Raw genomic sequence first — 18,148 nt, 5'->3', positions numbered from 1 at the left:
GTACCAATGATCAAAGGAGTTGTGGGAAGAGCAGGCAGTGCTGTGGGGAGAAGTTGAGGCCCAGAGCCAATCAGAGATTGGGACATGGAGAGATTTTGGATTGATAGATCCTGTACCCAGCCGAAAGCAGCTGATATTTTTTTCTTTTAAGTCGAGAAATAGGAATGAATGGAGCAAAAAAAAAAATGTTATTTCCAATGAAACACTTTCTCTCAATTTGACCTAATTTGGTTTTTTGCCTCATGCAGCTGTGACCTCTGTGATCCCATAGATTGACGTCAAGGTGGTTAGGTCCTGGATGAGATGATGCAGCTTGTCTCTTTGCATCAAAATTCTGGTTGTATTTATTGTTTGGAGGCGGGTAAACTCAACCTTTGGACAACCATCATTGACATCATTTTGTATGAGATTGCTGGAATCTTGCTTATTGTGGAGTAGGCTTGCAGCCATCATCTGATGTGAGTTTTGATCCCAGTAGGGTGTTTTATCCAATGTTGCAATACTTATGATATCTCTTGTAACAGAAGAAGCTCAGTGCAGTTGTGGTATTACAGAAAATCCAACAGTTAGTTATTATGTATAAGCACTGTATCTAGAAGCACATGAGTGGCTGGCTACAGCACAGAACTGCTTCAAGTAGTGTGTCATGCTTCAGGCGATCCTCAGTAAGATGGAGTCCGAAACCTTTATACCCTTGGGTCATATGGTGTGATACAATGGTGAGATCCTAAGTGTGTCTTTTAAAGGGGTAATGACTGTGAGCCATGATACAACAGTATGCTCCTTTTACATTGAGATCTAATCTTTGTCAAGTGTTGCAGAGGAATATCACTAGGCAGGGCTCATGAGAAGAGGCTCATTTTAAATAAGAAGAGTTGTAAATAAAATGTATCTTAATGCACGATGACAGAAATTGTTTCAGTGAGGATGGTAGGTCTGTCCACTGCTCAATCCAGGGCTGCTCAACCATTCCCCACCCAAGTCCTTATGACATCATTAAATTGGATGGCGCTTAAGGCACGGTGGCTCAGTGGTTAGCACTGCTAGCTCACGGTGCCAGGGAGCCTGGATTCGATTCCAGCCTCAGGCAACTGTCTGTGTGGAGTTTGCACATCCTCCCCGTGTCTGTGTGGGTTTCCTCCGGGTGCTCCAGTTTCCTCCCACAGCCCAAAGATGTGCAGGTTAGATGAATTGGCCATGTTAAATTGCCCACAGTGTGCAGGGATGTGTAGGTTAGGTGCATTAGTAAGGGGTAAATATAGAGTAGTAGGGGAATGGGTCTGGGTGGGTTACTCTTGGGAGGGTTGGTATGGACTTGTTGGGCCTAATGGCCTGTTTCCACACGATAAGGATTCTATGATCTTAACGCTATGCTCAGCATTTAATCTTTCAGAACCTTTGACAAGCTTCTTTTTTCATAACAAACCTTTATGCATTCTCATGTATAATTACAATTACCATGACCCCATCTCTCCCCAAGGCATATTCAGGCAATCTGGAGGTTTCAAAATCTATTCATTCAAAAAGTGATCTCTTCCAATTTGGAGGATGAGCAGAACTTTGCTTTGAGGACTGCTGACCTTGATTCCACTAGATGCCCTTTTATCCCTTGGCAGATTTTTGTCATCTGAACTCTATTTGTGCTGATAGGATTAGAAAACATTTCTGCTAAGATTATGCTTTAAGAGATGTGTTTTGTCCTGCTTTCTTGTATTGAGGGTTGAGAGAGATTGGGGAATAGGTGCTGAGCAGTCAATGAGAAGATAATCAACTTGTGAGGCTTTGGGTTTTTTTTAAGTAGTTGGAACAATAGAAGCAGCCTGAATGGGTGTGGTTGAGCCCCCACCCACAGAACCAGGGAATGTTAGTTGCTGTTGAAGGCTCAGCAGGGTTGAAAGCAGCTAGGGTTGGGAAAAGCTGCCACATCTTTCTTTGCTACAGCTGAAAGCTGGAGTTCTTTCTCTCTCAGAATTGTCTTTTGATGTTCTTTCCTCCTGGATTGGAGAACTGCACGTGAGACAATTTGTTTCCTAAATTTGCCTTTTGCCAAGGATATGTTTATGGCATGTTACTATGTTGGAACAGTTAATTAGTAATAATTGCTGTATCTGTTATTTTGTTAAGCATTCCAATAGTTACCGGTAGGCTAATTCTATTCTATTCTATTCTTCTGTGGTATTTCAATTGTAATATTTGACCAAATTGTGTTGTGCTTAACATAGAGTAGTTTGACCAATCAAATTTCAGCTGGAAAGCAGCACAACACATTTATCTTTAAAATCAGAAAAAGTGAGGGTCTCGACTACCTTCTTAATATATTTGGAGGGAGTCTGGTCCGGTCCATAATACTATGTACGCCAATCCTACGTAGTCACAGATTTCCATCTGAAACAATTCCCTGATAATTGACCTTATTAATCTCAGCAGTTTCTCTCTTTTTTGGGTTCCATAAAAAGTCTAGGAAGCTGAATGACTTCACCTGCAGGTTGTCCAGCAACTGTTTATTCAATGATTAACATTTCCTTTAGATCCATACCTGGTTGCTCCATGACTTGTTGTAGCCTCCCTTTAAAGACACTTGGCATAATTGACTATAATTTGACTGTTCACTATCAATTGCAATTCCTTTACTACTTGAATAATGTACCGCAAGGATCTCTTTTGGGGCCCTGCCACCATAAAGATCTATTTTGGGTCCACTGCTGTTTGTCATTTTTATAAATGACCCGGATAAGGGTGTAGAAGGATGGGTTAGTAAATTTGCGGATGAAACTAAGGTCAGTGGAGTTGTGGATAGTGGCAAAGGCTGTTGCAGTTTATAGAGAGGCATAAATAAGCTGCAGAGCTTGGCTGAGAGGTGGCAAATGGAGTTTAATGTGGAAAAGTGTGAGGTGATTGACTTTGGAGGGAGTAAGAGGAATGCAGAGTATTAGGTTAATGGTAAGATTCTTGATAGTGTAGATGAACAGAGAGATCTCAGTGTCCATGTACATAGATCCCTTCCAGTTGCCACCAGGTTGATAGGGTTGTTAAGAAGGCATACGGTGTGTTAGCTTTTATTAGTAGAGGGATTGAGTTTCAGAGCCATGAGGTCGTGCTGCAGCTGTACAAAGCTCTGGTGTGACCGCACTTAGAGTATTGCATACAGTTCTGGTCACCGCATTATAGGAGGAATGTGGAAGTTTTGAAAAGGGTACAGAGGAGATTTACTAAAAGCTTGTCTGGTATGGAGGGAAGGTCTTATGAGAAAAGACTGTTTTTGTTAGAGAGAAGAGGGTTAGAGGTGACTTAATTGAAACATATAAGATCATCAGAGTGTTAGATAGGGTGCACAGTGAGAGCCTTTTTCCTTGGATGGTGATGACTAGCACGAGGGGACATAGCTTTAAAGGCAGTTTCTTTACTGAGAGAGTAGTAGAGGTGTGGAATGGCCTGCCTGCAACAGTAATAGACTCGCCAACTTTAAGGTCATTTGAATGGTCATTGGATAGACATATGGATGAAAATGAAATCGTGTAGGTTAGACGGGCATCAGATGGTGCAACATCGAGGGCCGAAAGGTCTATACTGTGCTGTATTGTTCTATGTTCTATAATGTTCTACAAAGGCGGCCTTTGTGTGGAGCCACAGAAAATAGGGGAGATACAAAATGAATACTTTGCATCAGTATTTACTGTGGAAAAGGATATGGAAGATATAGACTGTAGGGAAATAGATGGTGACATCTTGCAAAATGTCCAGATTACAAAGGAGGAAGTGCTGGATGTCTTGAAACACATAAAAGGACTGATTCGGGATAGTCAACATAGCTTTGTGCGTGGGAAATCATGTCTCACAAACTTGAAAGCTATAGAGAGAGGCTGAACTGGCTGGGGCTGTTTTCCCTGGAGCGTCGGAGGCTGAGGGGTGACCTTATAGAGGTTTACAAAATTATGAGGGGCATGGATAAGATAAATAGACAAAGTCCTTCCCTGGGATCGGGGAGTCCAGAACTAGAGAGCATAGGTTTAGGGTGAGAGGGCAAAGATATAAGACACCTAAGGGGCAAGTTTTTCACGCAGAGGGTGGTACGTGTATGGAATGAGCTGCCAGAGGATGTGGTGGAGGTTGGTGCAATTGCAACATTTAAGAGGCATTGGATGGGTATATGAATAGGAAGGGTTTGGAGGGACATGGGCTGGGTGCTGGCAGGTGGGACTAGATTGGGTTGGGATATCTGGTTGGCATGGACAGGTTGGACCGAAGGGTCTGTTTCCATGCTGTTCATCTCTATGACTCTATGTTTAAGACCTTCATTCACAAGTGAATATTCAAGTGTGAAACGTGTCTACATTTTCTTCTTTATTTGTGTTGCAGAGTTGCTTGTATTATACCCTTAACCTTACATGGTATGCCTCCTGGACCAAGTAGTTGCACTATTGTGGATTGCAAATAGTATTTTTCATCCATAGTATATGATCTGATAATCCTGACCTTAACTCTAACTGTAGTACAGTAACACTTGTTGGCTTGTGCATGGACAGGAATTGTTACTCACCAAAATGTATTGGTTGGATTATCTAGGAATAAACTGGATGATTCTTCAATTGCAAGTTGCTTTAGCTCATGAAATACTTTTGACCCTTTGCTGCTCTGTATCTAATGATGATGTGCTACTTATGGAAATAGCTAGTATAGTGTCATAGAGGTGTACAGCACAGAAATAATTCGTCCATGCCGATCTGATATCCAAACCTAATCTAGTCTCGTTTATCAGCACTTGGCCCATATCCCTCTCGATCCTTCCTATTCAGATACGCATCCAGATGCCTTTTAAGTGTTGCAATTGTACCAGCCTCCAGCACTTCCTCTGATGGCTCATTCCATACACACACCAGCCTCTGCATGATGTCTGACACTAGAGTGAATTTGCACAGTTACTGCCTTTGCTGTTTGATTTCAAATATCTCTGGACAAAAAATGTGTGTCTTGGAAAAGTTGACACCACCAAAATTAACAGCTGACTTTAGCCAAACCTGTGTGGGAGACCTCACAGCACAGGATCAGATAAGTGCATAGTGTTGGGGTACAACCTTGCTGTAAATATCTAGTAGTGAGTCAAGTCAGATCTTTCTTGAAGAGATAGTTTCCCCTTGATTAAATTTTAAAAGTATATTCCATAAGGACTAGGTTAGCCTGGAGCAGTGTTTTTATGGAACAATAAGACAGTGCTATTTTCTGGGTCTGTAGATTGTGAAGGTGCAAAGATGGCCTTTTGTAGAGTGGGGTACTCTTCCTGGCAAATGTGGGAGTTTGGGGAGAGTCTCCATTGTTACTGATGGGTTGTGCAGTAAGTGTCTTTGTTTGCAAATCTTATCAGATTGTCTCTAATTGCTACTCCAACCGATCCATGTAATGAGAAATTTACAAGAGTTGGAGGTTTGATAGATGGCAGATATAGGAAGAGAGAAAAGCAGCAAATACAGTCAGATAGACAGGTTAACTCCAGAAAAGGTAGGCAAGTGGTACAGAAGTCTCTTGTAGATATCCCATTCTTAAACAAGCTACTGTTTTTCAGATAGTTTTTTTAAAAAAAAACTAGGTAGGCACTATTTATGCCAATAAGGTTTCTTCGTTTCATAGCATTGAGTCTTGGTTTCTGCTATGTAGCTTATTCTCTGATCTGACTTCTCATCTGTCTCTTCTACTGTATGTGAATAGATTCTGCCAATCTTCCATGATAAGTTGGTCTTCTCACTATTGTGGTATCCCTGAATTATGCCCCAATCCTCATCTGAAAGGCTTTCCCCAAAGTCCAATCTCTGTTGGGCTACAGTAAGTCTGACCAAGATTCATCAGTAAGAACTCTGCAACATGGAAATGGTGATGGATTTTACAAACCTTAAACTAGTAAGCAGCATTTTTCTCCCTCCATAGGCTTTTGGCCTATTATGAAAGCAAGATATCTGCATTTCTGAAACGTTTGTAAACAGTTTGGGACAGATGACGAAAGGCAGAACGTTAAACGCATCACATTTCTCAAAGTCCTAAATGATCTCGGGTACTGGATAGTTACACCTGCAGCACAAAGCTTTGCATCTAGAGGATGGAATGGGACAGGGAGAGATACAGAACAACATGGAAAGATGGATTCTCATTTTTGTTAAACATCATCCACTCTTGAACTGTGTCAATGGGAGACAGTTGCAGCTACCGTCTTGTTTAAAAACTAGTTTCAGAATGTATTTAGGGCAAGGTAAGGTGAAATCATTATTTCCTTCAGATTTAAAGGAAGAATCCACTTTGTGTAGGGACATGACCAGAGAATACAACTCAACAGGGAATCATATCACTCCAAGATGTGAATGGAGCTCGAATCAGAAGATTTGACAAACATCTTATTGCTTGGATAAGATTATTTCTAAGCAGAGTTAAATTTTCTTTCATGAGGCCAGTAGAAGCTTATTCCTGGTCAGCTAAGGGGCAGGGAATCATATCACTCCAAGATGTGAATGGAGCTCAAATCAGAAGATTTGACAAACATCTTATCCAAACAATAAGATTATTTCTAAGCAGAGTTAAATTTTCTTTCATGAGGCCAGTAGAAGCTTATTCCTGGTCTGGGGCTCGGAACAAACCAGAGAAGGGGCCAACAAACAACATTTCGTTCCCAGCAGTTAGCTTTCCAAGGGCATTCCTGGCACAGTAATGCTCTGACCTCTCAAGAGAGAGGCCTGGGTTCACAGATCTGAACCTGACCACTTGTACCATAAAAGGGCAGATACACCAAGAACAAGCCACAAAATAGTTCACCTTCAAAAATTAAAGAACAGCATTTTAATTGTAACAGGGTACGTCTTTCTAGCAGAGAGAGTTGCCAGTGTGGCTGGAGAAGGAAAGAGAACCTTGTACTGAACTACCTGGGAACAAGCCTGAGGTTCACCAAACGCCCACAGAGTAAGCATTAGTCAGCTTTTTTGACTATTGTGACCCCACTGAGCCAACCTGTTTACTCCAGGCTTGGCAGTCTTTTCCATGAGATTCCCTGTTTGTTTTGCTGTGCTCCCATAAAACCACACAAAGCAGTTTGTAAAGCCAAGGTCAGTATTACATGACATGCCAGTTAGTGACAACTACTGTTCACGTCAAGGGATGAGATTGACGTTAACGTTGAATGTTAAGATCAAGGAGAGAACTCCCAGTGCACTAAACTATGCCTCAAAGTTGCTGTACCATTTCAATCCTTGTGTTATGGGGAAGGAATCCAAAATGAGGCCATACTTAGTCCTATATGGAGCAGTTTATTTACAGTTTATGCATAGTCACAGTAGTGCCCAGGTCTCAGATATTCCAAGAGATCTTTTCTCCATTTTACACATCAAACAGCTCAGTCCCTGCAGTCAGTTCAGTCACTCTCCCCCAGGGTGAGCCTGTCAAACAGGTACTCTCCCAGGCCATTCTCAGGGGCTCCCAGTCTCTTCAGGTTGGTGATGTGATCTCCCAGCTTCTTGATCATCTTCACTTGCTCATCCAAGTAGTGCCTCTCCAGGAAGTCACACAGCTGGAAAGAAGGATTTTATTTTTTAAAAAAGCCAACAAAACTGACCATCCTCCAGTCCAGGAGGAAGAGACAGATGCAATTTCAATTTGATCTATTGGAAAGATAAAACAGTATCAGATCCCAGATCATGGGGTTAATGTTTACCACAGAGGCCCATAGAATTGAGACATGAACAAGGCTATTCAGAAATAGACACCTTTTGATTAAGCTCAGAGCAACCATTCCAACTGAACTGAGCACATGAAGTGCTTCAACATGAGAAACTCACATGAGGGTCCGTGTGGCCAGAGGAGAGTTTGTGCAGATCCAGCAGACTCTGGTTCACATCCTTCTCCATCTGCAGAGCTCTCTGCATTGCCTCCAGACCATTGCCCCACTCATCCTGCTCTGGCTTCTGGGGGTGGGGGGAGGGGGGGACGACGACTAGATATTTACACTAGATATTTACAAAAGAAACAAAGTCGTGACAAGAATGAGATTGCTACATTAAACTCATTTTAAAATAAATTAAATTATGAAGGGACCCCAGGCCAGAGGCCACTCATTCCAGTAAACCCAACCTTGACATCCTGCAGGAGGACTCTGCCTCCACGTTTATTCTGGAATGCCATCAGTTTCTCAGCGTGTTCCTCATGGGCCTGCTCCTTGAAGAACTCAGCAAAGTGACGCAGGGCAACATCATCCCGGTCAAAGTAAGTGGACTGGGGGAAGAGAAGGCGAGAATTGAAATGACAAAGCTGTGTCATGAAAGATTTTCTTCCCCAAAGAGAGATTTCTTCCAGATACAAAGACACTTCATTATTGGTCACAAGTATGAATTATCATTGACCCCTCATTTGGTTACAAATCAAGCTCTTAACCTGAAATTACCATAATCCCCAGGATATCCACACAGCAACAGCTCCTCCAACCCATCATTTAGGAGGGGAACACCAATCTGTCCATTCAGATGGATTGACAATTTCAAATATAGGGACAGCTAACCATTCTCCTGGTTACTAATTACACTTCAGGTCTTATTGAATGGATCTGAGCATTCAGCTTCGAGGGCTGAAGGGCCTGTTTTCTTTGTTCTTTATTAGCAGGAAGACCATGTTGTGCATAACTTGGTGCTTCTGAACTTCAGGCACAAATGCCTAGTAACTACACTAAGAAAGCGATTTGTAGGATACAAAGCACTTTTGGCTAACCCAATATAGTAGAAGCTACATTCTTCCCATTTTTTAAAAACCAACATTCATCAGAACTGAATGTCTCTGTAGAGAGACAGAGCAGCTAAATAAGCTAGCAGGAATCTGCCAACATTTCACTTCAGCACCCTAATGAGCATGCTTTGATGCCCAACAAGTACTTGGCCAGGGTGGTAGTAGTCTGTTGAGAATGCAGATAACAGTGAAGTGGTTTGCACATGAAGCCTCAATAAAGGGAAGCTGCAGCTAAATGCAGTCTATTCAATATCACCCTGTATTTCACTCCATAAACACTCACTACACAAAGACCTGTCCCTACACATCATCCCCAGGATCAAAAGAAATACAATTTACATCCAATCCACTGAAATCCCAATATTTCAGAACACAGCACCAAGGAGCATCAAGCCTCACCATAGAGAGGTAAACATAGGAGGAGTGGAGCTCCAGGTTGATCTGCTTGTTAACAGCATCCTCACAGTCCTTGTGGTAGTTCTGACACACTTGGGAGACCATCTTCACTATTCCTACTCACTATCACCCAGACAACTCTAGAACTGAGCCTCTCCCCCATAAGCTCTCCACTTATCTTCCTGGGTCACTGTGCACCCACCCAGAGAGAGGCAGCACCAATGATGATTGACAATCCCTAATAGCCAATCAGAAATCCTCCATTAATCCAGACACCACTGAACAAAGGAGAGGTGGATGTAAATGAGGAGCTTAGACCCAGAGCCAGAGATTTGGAATACAAAGAGGATTGGGAAATTTGTCTAATTGATGTCACTGCTTTTCAATTCCATGCCCTTTTGCAAATCTGAAGATGAGTCACCAGATAACAGTCTGGAACCACAACTTTGAATTTAATGATAATTTCTCATGTTTTGCTGAGATGGATAATCCGAATGAGGGGCTGTGAAGCTGATACAATACCTTAAACAAACTGACTTGCCTTGAGGTGATTTCTAACCAGCCATTGGACAGAAAAATGGAAATGTGAGGCTGAGAGGGAGTGAACGTGACTGTACCCAATGTCACCCACAGACTCGTCCCCCATTGGCTGCAGTGGGGTTGGGGACAGACTCGATGGAGCAGCTGCTCTGTTCCTGACCATCTGTGTTGTTTGTTCAATGAGTCCATTTCTGGCCGACTTTCAAATTGGCCGAGTAATATTTGAATCTGATTGTTGTCGATTCAGATTTTCTCAAACTCTTCAGCTCATCCAAAAAAACCTAAGAACTAGGAGCAGGAGTAGGCGGGCTGACCCTTTGAGCCTGCTCCACCAGTCAATAAGACCATGGCTGATCTTTTCCTGGACTCTGCTCCACGTACCTGCCCTCTCTCCATAATCCTTAATTCCATTAATGTTCAAAAGTTTACCTGAAAAACATTCAACGAGATAGCATCAACTGCTTCCCTGGGCAGGGAATTCCACAGAACCACAACCCTTTGGGTGAAGAAGTTCCTCCTGAACTCGGTCCTAAATCTGCTCCCTCTTATTTTGAGGCAATGCCCCCTAATTCTAGTTTCACACTCCAGTGGAAACAACCTCCCTGTTTTTATCTTATCTATTCCCTTCATAATGTTATTTATGTCTCTAAGATCCCCCCTAATTCTTCCAAATTTCAATGAGTATGGTCCTAATCTATTAATCGCTCCTCATAAAGCAACCTTCTCAATTCTGGAATTAACCTAGTGTATCCCTTCTATGCCGCTACATCCTTTCTCAAGCAAGGAGACCAAAATTGGAGACAGTTTTTCATTTACTCATTGTCACACAATGAGGGTATTTGGCACACCTTCCCTGTTACAGCTTTTTTTAAAAAAGAGCTGCCCAATTTGTCCCATCTCCAGATCCTTTCCCGATGGCCCTGCCATTTGAGCCCTAGAGTCATACAGCATGGCAACAAACCCTTCAGTCTAACTTGTCCATGCCAACTAAGTTTCCCAAACTAATTTAGTTCCATCTGCCTGCGTTTAGCCCATATCTCTCTAAACCTATCCTATCCATGCTCCTGTCCAAACGTCTTTTAAATGTTGTAACTGTACCTGCACTTGTTTCCTTTTTGATGTATCTCCAAACCCACTGTTCAATCTGGTTCCCCCAACCTTTTAGAATCCTTTATAGTTAAAATGAACTAATTAGAACGGTCATCATTTAAACTTTAAATCCATTCACGGTGTGAAGGACACCAATAAGGATCCAGCAGGATTTGGAAATGGAAGATTCCCATCGTCTATTGTTGTATAAGGTAACATACACGAAAAGGTTAATCTATGAGTGAACATGAAGCTCTACCCACTTTGAAGTATAGCACAGCCACTGGATGAAGCATTGGCTATTTGGCAATTGGAGCAAGTCGGTTCAAATCCCAACACAGCAGATGATGCAATTTGAATTCGATAAAATAAAAGGACCTGGTATTACAAATCTACTGATGACCAAGCAACCATTATCGAATGTCGGTAAAAATCCATCAGCTCACCTATATCCTACTGGAAAGAAGTCCACCATCCTCACCTGGTCTGGCCTACGCGTAACTCCAGAGCCACAGTAATGTGGTTGACTCTCATAGACTGGGGCGGTTGTCCCTGGAACGTCAGAGGTTGAGGGGGTGACTTTACAGAGATTTATAAAATCATGAGGGGCATGGTGAAGGTAATAGACATGGTCTTTTCCTTGGGTTGAGGGAATCCAGAAGTAGAGGATCCTGACCCCACGTGGGGCTGAGGGTGAGAGGGGAAAGGTAGAAAAGGGACTTAAGGGACAACATTTTCATACAGAGGGTGGTGCGTGTGTGGACTGAGCTGCCGGAGGAAGTGGTGGAGGCTGGTACAATTACAGCATTTAAAAGTATCTGGATGGGTACATGAACAGGAAGGGTTTAGAGGGATAGCAGCCAATTGCTGTCTAATGGGGCTAGATTAATTTAGGATATCTGGTCAGAATGGACGAGTTGGACTGAAAGAGGTGCACAGCACAGAAACAGACCTATGACTCTGAGTGGAATACAAGGGTAAGTGACTGCGAGGAGGGCAGAGGAAAGGACACTATAAAAGCCTGTCTGAAGAAATGCAAAATGCCCACTGACACAAGGGAATCACTTGCCCTCAAAATGCCCAAACTGGAGAAACAACATCCATGAAGTAACCAACCACACTGAGAGAAGACCAAGTGCCAGCAGCAGAAAGAGCAGGCAGTATCCAGAGGGTCTTACCCCTCCTCCTCCACACCCTGGCCTCCCCAGACACCACCTGACCCCACGTGGGACACAGTCTGCACCTCCAGGATTGGTCTGTTCAACCATCGTAGAACCCACATTGCCAGAAGAAAGCAAGTTATTCTCAACCCTGAAGGACTGCCAATGAAGAGGAGTTATGTAATAAAACACTTAAGGTAAGGAGAGACTTTTTGTCGTTCAGCTTTTGAAACAATCCCTTTAACTGGCATCAAAGGGAGAATTGGTGACAATAAACACAGGTGGTTGGTATCCAGGTACCAAGATACAACAGGTTTGAAATGGATGTTGCACCCAAACATAAACAGATTGTTTAATGGAGGAGCTGCTGGTTTGAGGAGGGGAGGGTGGTGGGGGAAGGGAAAGAGAGGAGGTTTATAAGTTGATGGAACAGGTCTGCAAAGGGAATATCTAAATTGCTTCTCTGTCATGACAATGGATCAAAATCCCTGTCTACTTACAGACAGATTGAACTTCTCATGAGAATGTGCTTCTGAAAAGAGGACATACAGCCAACAGATGACTAGATTTAGATTCAGTGACTGGCAAAGCCCTGGGAGGAAGCATGGAATGTCATACCAGAAAAAGCTGCTCAGAAAACCTCAAACAGCCACACCTCAAAGGGAAAGATTCAGTTCAAAACAAGCTAGACAGTGATCCTCTTTGGCTACAGACGTAATGAGAGGCTGAATATCCCTCAACAGAAAGCCAACTCCTGAGGATCATGCCTCACTGTTTTAACTTTCCAAGAAGTTATGAAAAGGGTTAAAATATATATATTTTAGTGCCTTGCGTTAGTGGGCTGTAAAGATCATAACCCAAGAACAGGTTTTAGAACTCCCACCTCCCTTCTCTTCCCTCTCTCAATGCTGCAGATAAGAGGAGATGGAATCTCACTGCAGTGAAAGCTCAAATCACCATTGATAAGAAAACCACACACAGGTCTTTCAACAAATGCACAAAGCTAGGTCTCTTGAAATAAACTGCTTCACGGTTACACTCTAACACAGTGACCAATGTTTCACATACTCTTCACAGAAGAATGATGCATAAACCTTCAAAGGAATTTCTTCCCCCAGAGGGTGGTTAATGGGAAGAATGCATTCCTAGAGAGGGCTGTGGAAACCAGGTCATGGAGTGTGTTTCAAACAGAGATGGAGAGGTTTTTCATTAAGGGGAAATCAAGGACTGCAAGGAAAAGGCGAGAGAATGAGGTTGAGAAACATGTTTGAATGGGAGTAGATTCAGTCGGCTGTATGAGCGAATTCTTCTCCTTATCTTGAAGATACTTACCATTGTACTCAGTAGCTAAGAAATTTACCTTTTAGTTTTAGAGCCGGATTAATTTGTCTCCTTTGACAAGCAAGGTATTTGTGCCAGTAAAGGTGTCAAGGGATAATGGTTTTGTGACCGACCCAGAAGTTGGTTTATCCCTTCTCCCCTGGGATTATAACTAGAGAATATCTGGTCAGGAATAACCATGGATTAAAAAAAGGACACCTGCCCAGTAAATGATTGCAGCAGATCAGGGAATTGGCAGGAGGGGTTAGGGAACAGTGCACAGCCAGAATTACACCCACAGACCAAGTAAAGGGATTATTCAGGAAAGCATACTGTTACTTTGGAAGTAAGAAAATGCAGCTGTGAAGTGGGAAGCGTCCCACATTTGAAGTTAACGCTTTCCCAGCAGCATAGGGGGACTCTGCCTCTAAATCCTGAAAGACCACCCAAAAAGAAAAAAAATCTACATTTTGTATGATTAGGTTAAGTTTTAATATCTGATGTAGGTACTGGGCTACCGGTTAACAGGCTGACCTTCCACAGAAGAAGGAGCCACCCTAGTGATACTACAGTCAGTAGAATTCTCCAACTGTCAATGGATGATCATTCTTAATTTAGTCAAAGACTAGGTTTGGTGGAAATATGGAATAAATAAGATTGGTCCTTTATCTTATTGCATGGCACTATAACCTTGAAAAATATTCTGTTAGCTAATGGGCTGTTGCATTGCAATCAGCAAGTTTATATGCTACACTTAGCTGAGATATTAGTGGTCACAGCTTTAAGTTGGTGCATTGCATTTTAAACATATACCTGAAGTTAATCATTAGAGCAACAGGAAATAGTCAAGTATTCAGGTTGCAACAGTCCAGACAGGATCTCCCAGTAATGCTTAGAAATGAATGTATTGATCAATATTGGAAGGTTAGCTGGAGCAGTAGGTCTTCCCAGCTTGTAGAGGGCAACACTTCCAGATTTCACTTTCAAATAAAAAAAACAAAAAACAAAAACAAGTGTTTAGACTACAGGTAGTGAACATTTATTCACTGTACATAGTTTCACAATATATCCCAGGTCACCACTAGACGTCAAGCCATTCATCTCTACAGCATAGCCCAACCAAAGTCTCAGCCCCTGCAGTCAGTTCAGTCACTCTCCCCCAGGGTGAGCCTGTCAAACAGGTACTCTCCCAGGCCATTCTCAGAGGCTCCCAGTCTCTTCAGGTTGGTGATGTGATCTCCCAGCTTCTTGATCATCTTCACTTGCTCATCCAAGTAGTGCCTCTCCAGGAAGTCACACAGCTGGAAGGGAAAGGCAAGGAGGAAACTAGTTAGATACAGAACAAGAAAACCAGAAGTCAACTTTAAGAGTTTGAATTTCCCCTTTTGCCAAAAAGAATGTAGTCAGTTTGAGAAACAATGGATGAGTTCCATTACAAGACCTTTCCCTTCACCCCCAAAACCACAGTGTCCCAACATTTAGCAGTAAGCTAAGAGACCTGGAGGCTCATGAACAAGTCTTGTCCAAAAGCCTACATTAACATTAGCAGGAGGAACTCACATGAGGGTCTGTGTGGCCAGAGGAGAGTTTGTGCAGATCCAGCAGACTCTGGTTCACATCCTTCTCCATCTGCAGAGCGCTCTGCATCGCCTCCAGACCATTGCCCCACTCATCCTGCTCTGGCTTCTGGAGCAAGGGAAGAGGCAGATGCTTCATGAACTAACATGTCATAGTAGTTACAGCATTGAACCAATTGGTTCAATAGTTTCAAACATAGTGCCACAAGTTAGAGTTAGAAACAACTCCCCTTCTCACATGAAGATTCTTAGTGTCCTCCATTGCTATAATCAAAACTGCAAGTTGGAAGAATAGCACCTCATCTTCCACCTGGGCAGCCTACAGCCCAGAGGACGCATTGATTAGATTACTTAGTGTAGAAACAGGCCCTTCGGCCCAACCAGTCCACACTGACCCTCCGAAGAGTAATCCACCCAGACCCATTTCCCCTCTGACTAATGCACCTAGTACTATGGGAAATTTAGCATGACCATTTCATCTGACCTGCACATCTTTGCACGGTGGGAGGAAACCCACAGACGTGGGGAGAATGTGCAAACTCCCCAGACAGTTGTCAGAGGCTAGAGTCAAACCTGGGGCCCTGGTGCTGTGAGGCAGCAGTGTGAGCCACCATACTGCCCCCATTCTCTAGTTTCAAATAACTTCCTTCAAGCAGATTCATTCCTCCATTGACCAACCAGGTCATACCCTCTACCTGTCTTCACCTATCACCACCCCATTTATCTGTAGCTCCCCTACACCCACCCCCAGTCCTGAAGAGGGACACCCAAAACATCAACTTCTCCACCTCCTGATGCTGCCTGGCTTGCTATGTTCTTCCAGCCCCCTGTCTACATCAAGTTCCAGTGAAGATGGTTAGAGGTGTAATTAAACCCAACCTTGATATCCTGCAGGAGAACTCGGCCTCCACGTTTATTCTGGAATTCCATCAGTTTTTCAGCGTGTTCCCGTTCCTCCTGGGACTGCTCCTTGAAGAACTCAGCAAAGTGACGCAGGGCAACATCATCCCGGTCAAAGTAAGAGGACTGCAAGAAAGAATAGTCAACTAGGGTTATAACTATTTTGAACTCATTTCCTCCAAAATTAACTGAAAATTAAATTTAGGCAGTCTTAACATTGACTATTTTCCTCAGTCTTTAAAAAGTTCCACATTAAATAATGCCTAATTAAGCTGCTGGACAAGTGCCTTCTACTGCAGGTAGAGAAGGTCAGACTGTCAACATTCTGAATGATACAAACAAACAAACAAACAAACAAATTAAGGGAATCTTAGAACTTCACCCAACCAAAAAAAGAAAATTAGTTGTAGTCATCCCATTAAGAGCTTATTTCCCTTAACATAAATAGGTATGAGTACTTGTTAATCAGCATGAAACTGCTCAGTTTCCTGTAATGAATCTATACACAGATATTACTAATACCTCTGAAGCAGAGGACACTTGAACCCGAGATGAGACCCAGTGGTGGGGACGTTGCCACCAATACAGCCTTCATGAGGAGCTACTGTGCTTTCTCAGCCACTAGTTAGAGGAGTTGAAACATAGGAGCCATTCATTCACTCCACAAATCACCCCTCACACACCAGAGAGGGGTTCATTGCTTGAGTATTTCCCACAGACCCCAAAAGTAAAGAAACATAAGATATTGCATTCAACTGCAGAAAAGTCACACTTTTAAGAACATAGTCACACAAATACAAGGCTCACCATGGAGAGGTAAACATAGGAGGAATAGAGCTCCAGGTTGATCTGCTTGTTAACAGCATCCTCACAATCCTTGTGGTAGTTCTGACACACTTGGGAGGCCATCTTCACTATTCCTACTCACTATCACCCAAACAGCTCTAAAACTAAGCCTTTCTCCCACAAGCTCTTGAATTTATCCTCCTGGGACATCCCGCGCCCAACCGGGGAATGACATCACCAACAATGACTGACAATCCCTGACAGCCAACCAGATATCCCCTATCAATCCAAACACCAATGAACAAAGGAGAGGAGGATGTGGAGGAGGAGTTGAGACCTAGAGCCAATCAGAGTCTTAAAATACAGAGAGGTTTGGGAAATTCATCTCATTGATGTCACTGTTTTTGGGTTCCATGACCTTCTTCCAATATTGAAATGTCTCGTTGTTCAACACTCTAGTTTATTCTTAATAACAAGTTACTACTTTTACTGAAGATGCTTTGCTGGTCAAGTTTTTTTTACTTGTGAGAAGCTGTGAAGCTAATGCAACAACCTTAGCAAATCAAGTTGCCTTAAGGGGATTTGCAAACCAGCCACTGGACAGAGACATGGAAATGTGAGAATGAAAGGGAGTGAATGTTACTTAATGTTATGTCACCCACAGACTCAATCCCCCATTGGCTACAGTGAGTTTGGGGACAGGCTCGACGGAGCATTCACAAGGATGGTCCCTGCAATGGTAGGCCTAACATACGATGAACAGCTGAGGATCCTGGGATTGTATTCGTTAGAGTTTAGAAGGTTGACGGGAGATCTAAGGAATTAAGGAATACGGGGAGAGTGCGGGTAAGTGGCGTTGAAATGCCCATCAGCCATGATTGAAATAGGAGTGGACTCGATGGGCCGAATGGCTTTACTTCCACTCCTATTTCTTATGGTCTTCTTATGGAGCAGCTGGCCTTTTCCTGCCCGACAGTGTTGTTTGATCGATGAGTCCTTTTCTGGTCGACTTTCAATGTGGCTGAGGAATATTTGAACCAGATTGAAATATTAAGACACAATTGTTCTCAAATTCTTTGGCTTATCATTGATTTGTGGGCATAAAGTGTGGCAATGTAGCTCATTGTGACAGTTGCTACCCTTTCGGATCTTTCCAATGAATCCCAGCTCCCTTATCTTTCTCATATTTCATTAAATGTCTACAATCTAATTCCCTCTGGAATTATTGAATATACTTCCAACATCCTTCCAGGCTCTGCATTTCCGATTATAATGACTCATTGTTTATGATGAATTCTCTTCATCTCTACCTCTGCTTCCTTTATTTCACATTACTGTTTCTCTGAGATCACGTGTTGATAGCTGATTTTTAAACACAAGTGTTTCAGTCCACGATCAGGTGTTCCAAGGGATTAGCTCCAACTTAGATGGGATGCCTGTGATATTTGCATTAGTTTCTGTGTTGACTTTGGTGTTCAGCGTGTGTTTGTCAATTTTCTTTGGATATCCAATGTTATAAGCTTCTAGTCCATATAATGGAATCTATTGCCCTCCAGAACACATCCTTCTAAGAGTTTTTGATTGACCACCTGAACTTCCCTAGGGAACTTCGATCATTACAGCGCAGTACAGACC

General features: G+C 42.8%; 2 protein-coding genes across 2 annotated transcripts; both read right to left on the bottom strand.

Moving 5' to 3' along the window:
- Positions 1 to 7,351: 7,351 nt before the first annotated feature.
- Positions 7,352 to 9,281, bottom strand: LOC122542150 (ferritin heavy chain, oocyte isoform-like). The gene is made up of 4 exons (XM_043679567.1): positions 9,145 to 9,281; positions 8,101 to 8,241; positions 7,809 to 7,934; positions 7,352 to 7,540 (listed from the first exon to the last, which is right to left on the bottom strand). The coding sequence occupies exons 1-4, from the start codon at positions 9,244 to 9,246 to the stop codon at positions 7,385 to 7,387; spliced, it is 525 nt and encodes a 174-aa protein (XP_043535502.1). The 5' UTR covers positions 9,247 to 9,281; the 3' UTR covers positions 7,352 to 7,384.
- Positions 9,282 to 14,266: 4,985 nt separating this feature from the next.
- Positions 14,267 to 16,683, bottom strand: LOC122542146 (ferritin, heavy subunit-like). The gene is made up of 4 exons (XM_043679562.1): positions 16,535 to 16,683; positions 15,707 to 15,853; positions 14,811 to 14,936; positions 14,267 to 14,551 (listed from the first exon to the last, which is right to left on the bottom strand). The coding sequence occupies exons 1-4, from the start codon at positions 16,634 to 16,636 to the stop codon at positions 14,396 to 14,398; spliced, it is 531 nt and encodes a 176-aa protein (XP_043535497.1). The 5' UTR covers positions 16,637 to 16,683; the 3' UTR covers positions 14,267 to 14,395.
- Positions 16,684 to 18,148: the final 1,465 nt, after the last annotated feature.

Source organism: Chiloscyllium plagiosum, chromosome 39 (genome assembly GCF_004010195.1).
Source record: "Chiloscyllium plagiosum isolate BGI_BamShark_2017 chromosome 39, ASM401019v2, whole genome shotgun sequence".
Taxonomy (NCBI): domain Eukaryota; kingdom Metazoa; phylum Chordata; class Chondrichthyes; order Orectolobiformes; family Hemiscylliidae; genus Chiloscyllium; species Chiloscyllium plagiosum.
The sequence above is the reverse complement of the archived record's forward strand: the minus strand, read 5'-3'. Positions and strand labels throughout refer to the sequence as shown.